Source organism: Meleagris gallopavo, chromosome 1, assembly GCF_905368555.1.
Source record: "Meleagris gallopavo chromosome 1, MGAL_WU_HG_1.1, whole genome shotgun sequence".
NCBI lineage: Eukaryota > Metazoa > Chordata > Aves > Galliformes > Phasianidae > Meleagris > Meleagris gallopavo.
In genome coordinates this window covers 52,252,607-52,268,122 of record NC_139404.1, presented here as the reverse complement: position 1 = coordinate 52,268,122, position 15,516 = coordinate 52,252,607, and the positions used below count along the sequence as shown (strand labels likewise).

Here is a 15,516-nt window from a genome sequence, read left to right as displayed (position 1 = left end):
TTTTTTAACTCCCACTCTGACTACTGATTTCTAGATACATTCCATGCCTTATAGCAAGGCTGCCTAGCCAAGTACTTGAAAGCTGCATATGAAGCCAGTGATGGGAACAAGCCAGTATAAGACCAAACTTGTCACATCAGTACAAAAGTGGCAATTAACCAACAGTGACAGCACCGAATGAATTCTCTCTCAAAGCCTCCATCTACAGACATTAATGTTAGCTCCTAAGCTGCTCCACTGCCTTGTATTCCTCAAGCCTATAGCACGAAGAGAAGAGCCTGTCACAACAGTCCTATCAGCCTCAGCTCCAGCAGGATGAGAACTGGAGACATGGGGAGTTGCTTTTCTGCCTTTCCTTATGTCGGCTGATCATCTGAAAGAACTAAGCAAGAGTGTGGCATATAGCACATTGTTTATGTACATGCCATCTTACATCTGAGACACTATTCTTAAATGTCTACAGCTGCGCCGGAGGAGTTTAATAAAAGTGGTCTAAAGAAGGTACGAAAAATAAAGCAGTAACTGAAAGATGTGAAAGAAAACAAAGGAGCTAAACAGCTCTTTGGTATGATATTATTTATTGATTTTAGCTGAAAGAGAGTATTTCCAGCTCAAATCAATAATTTATAGCAACACACCAAAGAAGTAGGGAAGATTTTTCCTGCACAGTATCAAGAGGGCTGTTCTTCCTGAATAAAAATGTGTGGTTCTGTCTATCAATAAAAACATGTGCCCCAGTGAGGATCCAGAAAGAGAAACAGATGCTCATACTTTGCATCAGTGCCAGTGAATCAGCACCAAACCCCAGCTCATTCTTTTGAATTAAATTCTGGGGGGAAAATATACCATGTGCACAGACCAGCTTCTACTAATTTATTGTGGCACTCGCTCAGGGTCTGGTTTAATTTATTTCTTTAGTTTTGTACTCAAAGGTTTCTGAACACTTAAGAAATGTTTCCTCAATTAAAAATCAATAGAACAGACACTGATGCACATCACAGTACAATGTGCTGAGGCACTGCTGAAACAGAACAGCCCTCATCCGTTCATGTTTATTTTTAAAACAGGCTGCAAATATTTTGTTGATATGATTTTCTCTGACCCTCCTGGAATAGTGTTGATCTTCCTCCAGTGTACCAGTGTTGGTATTCATGGGTCTTACGGCATTCTGCATGTGCTCCTCCAAGTGAAACAGGCATTTTTCCATGATTTTATAACTCTGATAGCAGCAACTACGAAGTTTAGAACAGATTTGAACGAAAAGCAGTAAGAAATAGGAGACTGACAATTGGAAGTACTACTGAGCTGGCTGATCTAGACCGAACTGTCAGAGCTTCTGAAATGTGACAACAGTGGGAATCATAAAGGTGCAAATGGAGCTTGCCATGAAATGGACTTCTTTTCCTCCCAAATTAAATACCAGTTAAATTCCACTTTAATTGGAACTGAAAGTTGGAAAGAGTTAAACTACAGATATTATTTTGCAAATCTGTACAGAACTGCAGCGACTCTTATCAAAAGGCAATTTTCCATTTCAGAGTAAACCTATAAAGTAAAAATATTTTACTTTAAACTGCCCAATTTGATGGGCAAATGTTTAGTTGTCATTCTCATAAGGAAATCAAGTCACTAATTGAAATCTTCTGCAAGGAAAATAGTAATGAAAACAAACTAAGATTGTCTGATGAGGAAATGTTGTGTGTACAACATTAGATCAGCTACTACTGCTTGCTTAAGTCTGTCACAAACATGTCCTGTTATTCCTAAGTTACTGTGAAACTCCATGAGCTAACAATGGCAACTCTGACAAGTAACAACTCCTGCAGCTCCAGTATTCAACCTCTCATGAGCTCTATTCGTACTCCCATGTGAACTGTACAACTCCAGTCTGGGTGCACATGTGATGTCTAGATGTGCTTCTCCTACTGAAGAAAGATCTTTACAGTATAACTGTTTCTATTTTTTTTTTCTCTCTAAAGCTACACATAGTGTTGTCAGAAAAGATCGTCTCATGCTTTCAAATGAGATTTTCCTTACCTGTCCATCGAGAGCTGAGCCACCAGCGTTACATCAGTATTGTCCGAAGCAGGCTCGTATTCATAATGTAAAAAATACAAATGAGTGCGATGGACAGTAAAACGTTCTCGACGAAATTCATAGCACAAATCATCCTCATCCAGCTCAGACAACTGTTTCTGGAGCTGTAAGGTAAGAGCAGACATAAAGGTAAGTTCTTTACAATTCCTCTTGAAAGTCAGAGAGAATAAAGAGGTTGGAAACCTGTAGCATAAGGCAATAAGGAGTGGAATTTGAATTTCACATACATATCATCATTTTTCCAAGCCTCACTCCTTCTGGTCAATGGACAGGAGATAAGAAGAAAGGTCTTTCAAGTAAATAGATGAGGTAGACAGTCCATCATATTATGGTCTACGTATTGTATACATCATACACATTATGGACTTCCAACATCCAGGCTAGCAATGAAACAGTGAACAATCACAACATTTAATACCACCAAGTTTCAGAGCAAATGTTCCAATATGATGCATAAGGCCATTCCTTCTGTGAAGCAGTATTTTAAACTACTTGTAGACATACAGTTCCAGTAGAGAAGACTCAGCAGCAGATTAAGTTTGTACCCTGAACTGAGCAATTCCCATTCTGCTGCCTCTGCTGGAGAACGCTAAGTGTTGCTAGGGGCATGGACAGACAGCTGGAAAAGTAACATCTTAAACTGAACATTAGTCAGTTTTCTGAGACGTACAAATCTGCATCAGTCTAATTTTGCAATGAAAATAATCTTTCAACTGGCAGAAGAGCCAGAATTAAGCGCAGGATTTGTGCTTCTGGATACCTGCTTTGAGAAACTGAAAGGATGTCAGATTACTAGACAGCACATATTTCTTGGTCTTCTTGAAAATCAAGACCCTTCAAAGTCAAAATAGGCAAAAGAAAGCAATTCAATCCTAAGTCATGCAGTCATGTAGCTTTAAAAGAATAAAAGTTTAGCTATGGGAAAAGGAGGAAGAGAAAAACTGACCAAATGTCTCAGCAGCTGACCAATTCCATCACTGAACTACATTATTTAAAGCCAAACATCTGGGTAGATTACTTAAAATGCATTCATTTAAAAGGAAAAATCAGTCATGCCTGCTCTAAAATGTCCTACAAAATGCAGCGCAGATGAAAATTATATATATGGTGTTGACACATCAAATAGAGTTCTGTTTGCATTGCTCTGAAATGTAGGTTATTAGTAAAGGTATCATTTTTTCTACTGTATTTCTTAAAAGCATTCCATAAGAAGAATACGATTACCTATTTGTCAGTAAAGAGTAAATTAAGACAAAAATTCAGATTTTCACAAGTTTTGATAAAACCACAGCGGATTTCAAAGCTGTTTCACGCAACAAACAGATTATGAATTACAGACATTTATTTAGATTTAAAGATCTGTTCAGAAGGTTTAAAACAATAATTTACAACAGTATCATTAAGAAAAAACATTGGAAAATGTAGGTGTTTCTTGTTCTAATGCTGTGCTAAGAACAAGAGCTGTTGTTCTTGGAAAGGTAAGCATGATGGTTGCCATCAACAATAATGTGAGAACTGAATGTTTTCCTGTGAAGGTTGATGGAATAATTCCCAGTATTTTTCTGTATATCACTCTTTAATCTTCTTTTGAATAATGGGAACATCTCCTTTGATTTCAATGAGTTTTGGATCAGGATCTCACTCTCTCTTGCTATTGTTCTGCACAGATCTTAAAATGCCTCTCAGGAGAGACTGCTTTTAGAAAGATGAGAGTCTGAATCTTGACAAAAGATTCAAAACTACTGAAATCAAGATCTCTTGGTGGAACAGAAATCAGGAATTAACATATTGCTGGAGTTCCATTCATAGCGCTTTACAGATCAGAATTCAGCTGAGCTTTATTTAGTTATTTTCTTTATTTTCAAAAGAACATTCAAACAATATATGAATTAAGCCCAATTTTCACAACAATGCCTATAAAGAATACATATATATACATATATATATATTACCAGAACTATCAAGGAGCTTAAAATTTAAATGGTTAAGACAATATCAAAGCACTGAGGAGGTTAGCCATGCCCTAAAATGTTCATTTTTTAAATCCCCATTTTTCCCTTTTATTCAATCTGGTTGAAGGATGATTTTGTTGTGGGTTTTGTTATTTTCAAGAGAAGTATTTACAGCTATAATGGAATAGTGCTGCCAGTTTCTGAGGTTGAAGAAATAGCCAAATATCAACCCCTTTCTTTTCTCCAGTGACCTTAACATCAGATCCTTAGAAATGGACAGCTCGTTACTTGAATATGCCTCTTGTCTGATGATTGACAATGGTACAAAGTGGAAAAAATTCCATTAAGTGAAATACGCGCACTTCACATGTGCACTTCATACTTATTAGTGTAACAAATGATTGCACAGCATAAAACAAGTCACAGCCAAAAAAATCCCAAACCTTTCCTTTGGAGTCATAGCAAAATAAACCAAAAACCTTTCTTTTGGGCATCTCTTTCTTTTATACTTATGCCACTTGTGCAGGTGCAAAGGTATCAGTTTCATCATTCTTTTAGGCAGTATTGCTCTTTTATTGCTCTCTGGCATGACTTTCTTGGAGGTAAGAGCAGGAAAGAAAAATTTCCCACCCATTCTTGCCTTGTTGTCTCTGCAAGACTGAATTTACTTAATGGCAACTCTTTTAAGTTTTTTTCCTTAACTCTTTTCTCTTTTAAGCCAAGCCAAAACTCTTGTTATTGCTGTGCAGGCACTTCATATATTAAGGTGTGAGACTTAAAGAAAATACAGGGTAAAATGTCAAGATCTTCAACAAACCCCATATTGGAATACTCTTGTACTTCAAGTTCATATTCTGAAGTGGGAATACAAGCATTTCCTTTCTTATGGAAAGACTTTCAGTGTATCTAGCTTATCTGTTTTACCAATGCTTTGTCAGTCTTCACTTACTCTGCCTATACAATCACAAACTCCCAGTGTCATGCACACAGATAAAGGCTACAACATCTCTACTGTGAAGAGAGACAGTCTATAAATACCTACTACACACAGCTGCGTGCCATTTTTACAGACACATTTTAAATAGAAAATGTTAAGGATGAACAACATTCAAAATACAAGGAATTGTCTAAGATAGCCACATACATAACTTTAAAGTTACCTCTTTACAAGCTACCTCATATTGTTTTTCAGTTACGTGATCACATAATATTTCTCAACTGATACAATCTTACCTATGTATATGTATGTATATGGTGTGGATCCATTCTTTATGGACAAAAACCTTATAGCTTGCTTTAAGATTTCCTCCCACATTATACATTCATGAAAAAATGGGCTTATAATGGGGATCTGACAGATCTATGCAAACAGACACTTACTTAAACACAGTGTGCCATCGAAATAAGGATCTTAATGTCAGCTGGATTTGATAAAAAGATGGCATACCCATTATGAGTCTCTCCATTATACTTACAAGAAAATGCCTAATATAATGAAGACTTCTCATTCTTAGAGTAACAGCATGCATTTTTTCAAAAGCAAGTTCCTGCTTAGCATGAGTTTCATTCCTTCTACAAGATTTTCAGTGTGAAGGCTACTTGCCACTGCATATGTGGGAAATTTCACCTCAAGGAAACATTCTTGCAGTAGAAAGGCGATGTTCTTTTCAGGCTATATGCAGTAGATGTTCTCTAAGGAAATATCGTAGAGGAAAACAGCAAGTGCTTTCATTAGCACATGATGGTACTTGTTTCTGACATAAAAACGGCAGCACGCAGAGAGCACCATGGCATACACGAGGCCAAAGCAAAGAGGCAACCAGCTGTGGCAGGGGATCAGATCTCAGCTAGATCTCAGGCCAGAAGGTTTTCAACTCCACCACGAATCCTCACCATTTACCAAGTCCAACTGCCTAATGCACTTGTTTGAGAGGTGTTGAGGGGTGCTTTCTCTGCATGTGGCAGACGACAGACCCATATGATACATGGCACATAGCACGTATCTTTCACTTACAAATTAGTTACTCCTAGTGAAAATGCATCAATGATCAGCTTCGTTTTTTCATCTCTCACAGAAATAATTCACTTTCCACCAAAACTTAAAGGATTTCAACCCAAATTAGACTGATTCAACATCCAGGATCAGAAGTATTTTCTTTGGGATTACTGATATTCAAGAAAAACCTGAACAAAAAATGTTTTGTGTGTGGAAGGCTATTTAGACTTTGGGAGGAGGATGAATCCTCTCATGCAGACATCTCTCTTTCATAAGAGAGGGTAAGGTGAGGTGAAAATACATGAGCTTAAGCAACTCAGTAAATATCGTGCTAACACAACAGGAAACTGAGCTGCTTAGATGAAAACTTTTAACTTTCAGATCATCTTTCCTTCTCCCAGGTGTGTGCAGTTAAAATTCACAGCAGAAAATCAGCTCAGCTTAGCCAGTGAGAGATGAAAAACAACACCAGCTAAGGATGAAACTACAATCTTGCTATAAAATGCAGCAGTTTCATTTCCTCCTGTGTAGCTGCCCCAGTTCCCACCAGTAGGAAATTTGTGTTGCAACGTTTAGCACTTTTAAAGTGCGTGAATTAGCTGTTGCCTTTAGCATGGCATAAACAACAACAACAACAAAAAAAACAGACGATGATGTAAGGAGGAAAAAGCACTTACTGAGCGTTGTTTGGGATGACCTACATAAAGTACTTCTGGCTTCTCTGGTAATTAGTAATAAAAACCTGACTAATCCCATGTCAAATGAAACCTTTATTCTTCCCATGTCATAAAACTTTGTACATTTGATATGGGGCAAATTCAGCCTTCTATTAAACACAGCTGTGCTTAGGACAAAGAGAAGTATAGTGTCTGAGCAAGCCTACCTAACAAGAATTTTGCTGTCAAATAAATAAAATAGATAATCTTATTGCTAAACAGAAGTAATGGCTTACCTTTACTATGAATGATCAGCATAGTTGAGAACCCAAAAAATTCCTGGCATGCCTAACATGACAATTAGGCATATACGAAGTACAGTTTCTCAGCTTCTCAGTTTCTTGTATTCTCAGCTGCAGCTGTGAGATCTAGGTAGTTTTCTGAATTTCCCTTCTCCAGGTCCCCAACACCCATTCTTGTCAGAGCTGTTTATAGCCCTCCCTTGCACCACAGTGCCTTGACAGGCTAGTCTCATGTTTCCTCAGACTGCCCTTCTTGTATGGCAAGTTCCATAGTGTATTCTATGTCAGCCCTGTTTCTAGCCCTACAGTCCTTGTTCAAGTAATTTGACAGCAAACTGCACCTGGAGGCACCCATCACTCCTTTTCTCTTCCTATCCCTGGTACTCCCTCTCAGAACTTCTGTCTACAGTAAATCTTCTCTTTAAGCCTTTCATGGAATCCTAGAATCCCAAAGTGGCTCAGGTTGGAACGGCCCTTAAAGCCCACCCAGTCCCAGTCCACTCAGACTGCCCAGGGCCCCATCCAACCTAGCCTTGAACACCTCCAGGTATGGGGCACGCACAGCTTCTCTGGGCAGCCTGTGTCAGTATCTCACAACAGGATCCTTTGACCTGAATTTTAACCCTTTACAAGTGAAAGTTAATTTTTTTCTTCCTCCATATTGCCTGGTCAGCAATGAGGTTAACGGATCTCTCTCAGAACAGAGATCACACTGAGTTCTGCTCTTAGCTCTACTGTTTGGTAAAACCTGACACTGAGCTTTCTGAAAGAAACACAGAAAATGCCCATCTTTATCCTGGTCCCTCACTTGCAGTGTACTGCACTGTGGCACTGGCAAATTTAAAATCTGATCAGACATATCCATGCATGTTCCAAAGGAGTCTCCTGAGATCTTAGCCTCCTTCTTAGCATACAAAGCACAACTGAGAGTGCGTATATTATAGGGGGATTTTTCAGCCCTATAATTTGAATAAATTTTCAGCAGCCTGGCAAAAGGCACATTCTTGGCCCCAAGTTCACTCTTGCTAAATGTCAGTTCTTTCTCTGAACTATGGAGTAGTTCCATGAAGAAGTCATCTGAACTTGCACTGTGTGCAACCCCCAATGCTTTTCCCCATGCTTCACTTTAAAAATTGAGAGAAGGAAAAGAGAGACATACAAGCACGTCAAAAAGAAACATAGTTCACAATTCCCCCCATCTAGCAATACTGTAAGCAGCTGAAAGCAGTGTAACAGGAAGTCTCTGGCAGCTAGAAGGATGTGCTACCAGCTCAGCATTTAATAATAATAACAGTTTTAATAATAGAAACAACACAGCTGGGCAAGTTAGGATTTTCTGTCAAAACTGCCATAAGCCACCTGTTATTACTAGAGAAAGGCTATGACATGACAAAACAGTACCTTTATATGCCAGTCCTACAAATGATGCAGTAGGTAGAAATACTGCAGGAACAAAGTCAGTCTTTGGAACAGCAGGAGTCTGATTTTAAGTTCAGCACCCAATTACTGGCCTGGAAGCTCCCTTTATGTGCCCTTTTTAGACCTTCAAAAATCACTGAATTTATTAGTTGAGTGTAAATTACGTGGTACATAGTAGAGTTTAAACTACATAGCACATCAATCTCCTGCTCTTCTGATGGATATTACTGGATTGCATGCAGAGCCATTTGCTAATATTAAAAATCAGTGGTTTCATACAAAAAAGTAAATAAGTTAGAAGACATTTAGGACCTAAGCAAGTGTTTTCAGAGAGAATAAGAATTTTTATGCTGTCCCTTTGTGCTTCTGAATGGGAAAATGAAAAAGTGGACGAAATCTGGAGCAAATCTTCATTTTTTTTAAAGCCTTCTCTAACGGTAATCTACTCTTTTTCTTCAAAATTGAGTGAAATCAGTGATAAGGCTCCCACTGATCTTGCTCTAGGTTTTGGATCAGGACACAGGCTTCAGTAATGGGGGACACCTCATTCAACCTTCAGATTTAATGCTGTGGCAGAAGCACCTGGTGAGAAGCTGTCTGCAGGAAATGAGTTTTATGAGAATGCTAAAAGGTTGAGTGTGTGTGCCTGTGCTAAAATCAGGATTACAGGATGTATCTCATAGCACAACTACGGAGATAGTAGGCAGAAGATCACATTGAAGTATTTTAGATGCTGTGGTAGGTTCTTTAGAATGAAGTGCTGTGCTTTACTTTAAAAGCCGATAGAAAACATTTAATTTAGAGGATTTCCCTAAAATCTTCTCCCTTGCATCAAAGGAAAAAGGGCTAAGAAGGGGAAATAGCACAGAAGATGTAGAACAGAATGGCTGAGGACCCACTTCAAAGGCCATTGCAGTCATTGGCAGTGTTTACAGGAGGATTTGGTTCATAATCTGAATTTCGCACTTGAATTTCCCATCCAGAATCTGCATACAAGGCAAATAGGTGAATGTAATACCAGTCTGCAGAGAAGAGCCAGCTCTGTGTAATCCCATGTTAGCACATACTGAATGAAGGGGATTCGGAGTGATGCTCTGCAGCGAGGAGCACATGCCAGATCCCTGTCCTCAGTATGTTCCTGAAACACACAGCACCTTTCAGCTTCAATATTCCAGTGAAAGGATAAAGTATGTATATACTTTATCCTGTATCTTTATACATTTTATATAAACAGAAAAATGACTCGAGTCTCTCCATTTTTGAATTTGTATTTCTTTGCCTCCAATATTTCATTTTCAAAGCTCTATCTGTTCTGTTTGTTCCTATTTGCAATTTTTTGGAACCTACTAACAGCGCAGCTTGGTGCAGCTGAAGATCAGTGCCCAATGAGATCAGTGCTGTGCAGTATGGGATCCAAAGACTGACTTTAGACATCTAAAAATTCAGTTGTGTGATACTATACTTCCTTACAAAACATTAAAAAAAAAAAAAAAAGAAAAAAGAGTACTAATCTCTATTAATACATACAGACATGTATATACAAGCATACATGCATGCACACAGCCAGGGAAAGAGTGACAGATTAATGTAACGTCTGATTACCTTTTAAACTAATACCTCTTTACATCTCCCTGACATTGTAAAGAGTCTTTAAAAAGGGAAGATACATAATTTACATTCATTTTAAGTCTGTCTCAATACTGATGAGAAGTGTAAAGGGGCCTTAGAGTTATGTGTAAAGGGCCTTAGAGCAACAGAATCAGCCCAGTGGTGCCCACTGTTGCATTTCTTTTTACATTTTCCAGATATCTGCATTACAAATGAGATTCCTTAATTACAGGTTGCACTCTAAATAAAACATCATTACAAATATTAAACTGCAGAGCTGCAATGGCTGGCATATTGGAACAAGACCTTAAGGGCACATTCTGCCACAGCCAGATTCTGAGTGACAGCGTCCTAACAAGCCACTGCTTCTTCCACAGCAAGGCTCAGCGGATTTAGTGCTTAAGTAATTCTCTCTGATTATAAAACTGGCAGAGGTATTTCAGCATTCTGACCACTGGTCCACAGTGCAGAGAAGCACAGTCAAATGAAGGAGCAACTTTTCATAGTACTGTAGTTTGTCTTAGGTTGGAAGGGACCTTAAGGATCACTGAGTTCCAGCCCCAAATGTTTACACTTATATTATGTTTAACACAATAAAGCCCAGTTGTCTTTTGAAGTTGCTACCTTCAATTTGGAGAAGAAAGAAAAAAAATAACAGCTGTAACATAAATAACAATTCCTACCTTATGCATATTTGGTTTTGCAAGAATTACAGCCTTTTTTTTAATTAAATAAATACTTAGGAATCCTAACCCTACATCTGCCATCTTGTCAGGCTAAAGGGAGCCCACACCTAGCCCATAATCCTGTCTCCTGCTGTGCTGCCTGGAGAGGAGTATAAAAACAGTGTGTGTGCATGGTGATGCTTTCTCAGAACACTCCTCCAGTCCTGCACTTGGGCGTAAGGATTTCCTGCACCAAAGCCTAACAGCTCCTGACTGATTTTGTTTCCACAAAGAGTCACTTTTTGAATATAGGTGTATTTTTAGCAACATTACTTCCTGTTCAAAGCTTCATTGCATCTTGGGTGAAATAGCTTGCTTTGTTTTGAACCTGCTACTTGCTATTTCTACTTCATGTCCCCTAGTCCTTGTTCCATGAGGAATGACAAACAGTGGCTCCCTGCTCACCTTACATGATGCTCTGCGTCTGAACACTGTCCTGCTATACATCATGGGAATGCACTGTATTTTAATAGGACATCTGTGGCACTGTGTGTGCTACAGCAGAGTGAGAGAGGGAGAGAGAAGTTTTCATGATAATCCTGTTCTTATGGTCTCATAACATCAAAGCCAAAACTTGCCTTTTGTATTCTAAAAAAAAAAAGGAAATTGACAAGTTTTGAGCTGGGCTTACAACAAGGGCAACTGATTAAAAACAACGTGTTCTCCTAAGTGACTATTCTTAAGCTATCCAAAGTTAGGTATTTTCTATGTCTCATTGTTGTGATAGAAGGCTGTTAACTTTTTGGTGTCTTTTGGCAAGTTAGGACTCGTATATTTTTGTACGTCTAGCTCAATCTTTTCCAGTATCCTCTTTTTTTTTTTTTTTAATTTATAAGAGGAAGAATGAATTACATTTCCTATTCAGACAGAAGCCATACCATACACCATATTGCATTCTACTTGTCTTGAATAAGAAACAGGATTGAAGTTAGTCATTTCCAGTGTCTGTCAACCAGATACAAGTTCAGTAAAATGAGCCATTTTAAACTTTTGCAACAGCCATTTCCAGCAATAAGAACTTACATTCAGTGTGCATTGCTCCCCAACAACTCGTCATCTGGAATGAAGTGGAAGCAGGGGTGGGCGTCCTGGAAAGAATATAGCGATACTGTCTGGACATGCAGAGATGGGATCAGGAAAGACAAGGTGCAGACAGAAATAAGCTTGGTGAGGGATGTGTAAAATAACAAGAAGGGACTCTATAGATATACTGGTCAGAAGAGACAGACCAAAGACTGTGTAATCCCCTGATAAATGAGAAGAGAGAACTGGCTACAATTCACATCGAGAAGGCTAAGGTACACAACGACCTCTTTGCCTCAGTCTTCAGTGGCAGTGAGGCTTCTCGTATCTCTCCTGTACCTGAACCTCTAGGCAGGAGTCGTGAGAGCAAAATACCTTCTACTGTAAGAATGAAGGAAGTCTGAGACCAGCTCATCAAACTGTACAAGTCTATGGGGCTTGATAACACGCATCCCAGTGTCCTGAGGGAGCTGGCTGATGTGGTTGCCAAACTGCTCTCCCCCATACCAGTCCTGGCTGTCAGGTGAAGTCTCTGGCCTCTGGAAAAAGGGAAATGTCATTCCCATTTTCAAGAAAGGGAGAAAGGAAAATCCAGAGAACTACAGACCGGTGAGCCTCATGTTTGTGCCTGGGAAGGTCATGAAGCAGATCCTCCTGGAAGAGATGTTAAGGCCCATGGGAAATGAGGAGGTGATCCAAGAAAGCCAGCACAGTTTCACCAAGGGCAGACAGTGCCTGACCAATCTGGTGGCCTTTTGCAATGGAGTGACAGCATCGGTGGACAAAGGAAGGGCAACTGATGTCATCTACCTGGACTTCTGCAAGGTCTTTGACAAGATCCTGCACCACATCCTTATCTGTAAATTGGAGAAATACGGGTTTGAAGGGTGGACTGTTCAGTGGATAAAGATTGGTTGTATGGTTGCAGCCAGAGGGCTGAGCTCAAAGGCTCTACGTCCAGGTGGAGGTCGGTCATGAGTGGTGTCCTCCAGGGATCCATGCCTGTGGCACTTACTCATCTTTATCAAAGACACTGGGATTGAGTGCACCCTCAGCAAATTTGCAGATGACAATAAACTGAACGGCGCAGTTGACACAATAGAAGGAAAAGATGCCATCCAGAGAGATCTGGAAAACTTGAGATATGGGTCCATGTGAACCCAATGATTTTCAACAAATTCAAGTGCAAGCTCATTGAGAGCAGCCCTGTGGAGAAGGACTTGGGGGTCCTGGTGGGTAAAAAGCTGGACATGTCCCAGCAGTGTGTACTTGCAACCTAAAAGGCCAGCAATATCCTGGGCTGCATCAAAGGAGGGGTAGCAGTAGGGAGAGGGGGGTGGTTGTCCCCCTCTACTTTGTCCTCATAAAGACCCAGCTACAGTACTGAAAGACGTGGAGTTGTTGGAAAGTGTCCAGCGTAGGACCATGAAGATGATCAGAAGTGCTGGAGCACCTCTCCTATGATGAAGGTCTGAAGGAGCTGGGCTTGTTCAGTCTGGAGAAGAGAAGGTTCTGGGAAAACTTCAGTGTGGCCTTCCAGTACTTGATGGAAGCTTATAAGCAGGAGGGGAATTGACATTTTGAACAGAAAGCAATAAGGCAATGGGGAAGGCTTTGAAGTACAAGAGGGGAAATTTAGGTTAGATGTTAGGAAGAAACTCTTTACTCAGAGGGTGGTGAGGTACTGACACAGGCTGCCCAGAGGACCTGTAGATGCCCCATCCCTGGAGGTGTTCAAGGTTCAGTTGGATGGGGCCTTGGGCAGCCTGATCTGGTGGGTGGCAGCCCTACCCATGACAGACAGGTTGGTACTGGGTGACTTTTAGGGCCCTTCCAACCCAAGCCATTCTATGATTCTATGTTTAAGGACTTACAGAGCTCTGGAAAATACAGCAACAAATCTGTGACTGAATTCCTGCTCTTCTAACACACATAGCTGCAAATTCAGAATAATTTTAACCTGCATACTAAAACATGATGAAGATGCGTTTTGTTTCATTGTCTTTATTTTCAATATCTCCAACCCTCTACTCCATCTATTGTATCCTGATGTCTCTGGCCATCAGCCTCTTAGTGATCTTTTATTACATTCAGTTCACTTGATTCTCTAAAAGCCTCTCACTCTTCCAGAGGATTTTCTTTCTCCGTGTGTTTTCACTCTTGCTGTGCACTTTCTCTCTTTTGTCTGTTTCAGTCTCCTTGAGTTAATGTTTATCTCCAGTTTTTCATCATTTTCCCACCTCTTTCAGAAGACTGAGGGAAGGCTGAATGAGTATCTGGGAAGCCTTGCCTTGGGCTAAAATAGATCCATCCAATCTCTGAGTGCTACAGACAGAAAACTAGGGCTGGCAGCTCCTGTGGTCACAGACAAAATGGAGCTTCAACGATGCTACATCACTAATTACCTCTGAACTGCTAATGCGTACAAGATAGTGATTTTTATATAGAGAATTTTTAACTTTTTAGATAATTATGTATTTTTTTTCCTTTAAGATAATATAAAATGATGCAGGGTTTTTTTGTATTTCCTTTCAGGCTACACAGTCAAAATTGATACTTGGTCTAGAATCTCCACAGACCACATTATACACAAGGAGTTCATATGCATCTGTGTGTGTTTCAAATAACAGTTTCTTATACTGGAACTATATGTACTAAGGCACACACATACTTAAGAACATCTGTATGTAAACATCCTTGATTTCAACCATTTTCAAAGGATTTGTTTCATCTGAAAGGTTCTGATTGCAAATTTTATGCAGATACACTTAAATGCTGCTGTGCTTTGTTAGAGTTGGGGCAGAAAGAACTCACTCAGTCTCACTGCCTATGTGTACCCTGAATTATTAACTCATTCTACAATTTACAGTACGGCAAAAACTCACAGACCTAACCCAGCAGTCTTGGTATTTTCATTTTCTCTTCATTATTTGTGCATTAGTATCTACTAACCAAAGTCAACATTGTCTTATGCTGAACAAACACAGCAAGAAACAATGCTTTCTCTTGGAAAGTTTTAGGTCTAAGGATGAGATCTGCAGAACTGCCTAATGGAATTAAGAGCCCAAATCCTCATTTTCAATTTGTGAACTTAGCTTTATGGGGATTTTTTTTTAATAAAAAGGCAGCCAAAAATACCACCAAAACAAAAACAACAGAGGAAAGGCAAGATTAATATGACAGTTTTACAGGGAAGGGACTGAGGCACAGAGAGATTAAATGATTTGCACAGCATCACTCTTGGAATATGAGCACTGACCTCAATTCTCCCGAGTCCCTACTTCCACAGCCAATTCTCCAGATTTTCATGTAGCTCGTGCTATGTATGAAACTCTCTTTACAACTGTCAAGCCCTCAACGTGCCACTTACGTTTTCACTGTTAACATCTGCCTCGCTGGGACAGCCAAAGAGTTCCCGTCTCAGCAAGTTCCCGTCATATTCTAGGAATGTCAGGTAGAGGTTGCGGAAAAACTCCACGTGTTTGTTTTTCACTCGCAGCTTCTTCGGCGAGTTCCAGTGAATCACCTCAGAAGGAAAAAGAGAAAACGCAGCCTGCTGTTAGAATACAAATTGGCAGTGCCCATGGTTTTTTGCGTTTAGTTTAGAGCCCACTTAAAATCAAAGAAAAACCACAAAACTGCATCACAGAATCACTGAATGATACAATCATTAAGGTTGGAAAGACCACTAAGATCATCTAGTCCAGACATCTAGTCATGCCTGATATTAGTCTAGAC

General features: G+C 39.7%; 1 protein-coding gene across 2 annotated transcripts in view; it reads right to left on the bottom strand.

Annotated features, from left to right (window-relative positions):
* The window catches only part of LARGE1 (LARGE xylosyl- and glucuronyltransferase 1), a 280,592-nt gene that overhangs the window by 20,002 nt on the left and 245,074 nt on the right, over nt 1-15,516 (bottom strand). For both annotated transcript variants that reach the window (XM_085227448.1, XM_085227456.1), the window contains 2 exons: nt 15,149-15,304; nt 2,038-2,201 (listed from right to left, as the gene is read on the bottom strand). In XM_085227448.1, coding sequence (XP_085083574.1) covers nt 2,038-2,201; nt 15,149-15,304 — 320 coding nt within the window. The remainder of the gene's footprint in view (nt 1-2,037; nt 2,202-15,148; nt 15,305-15,516) is intronic.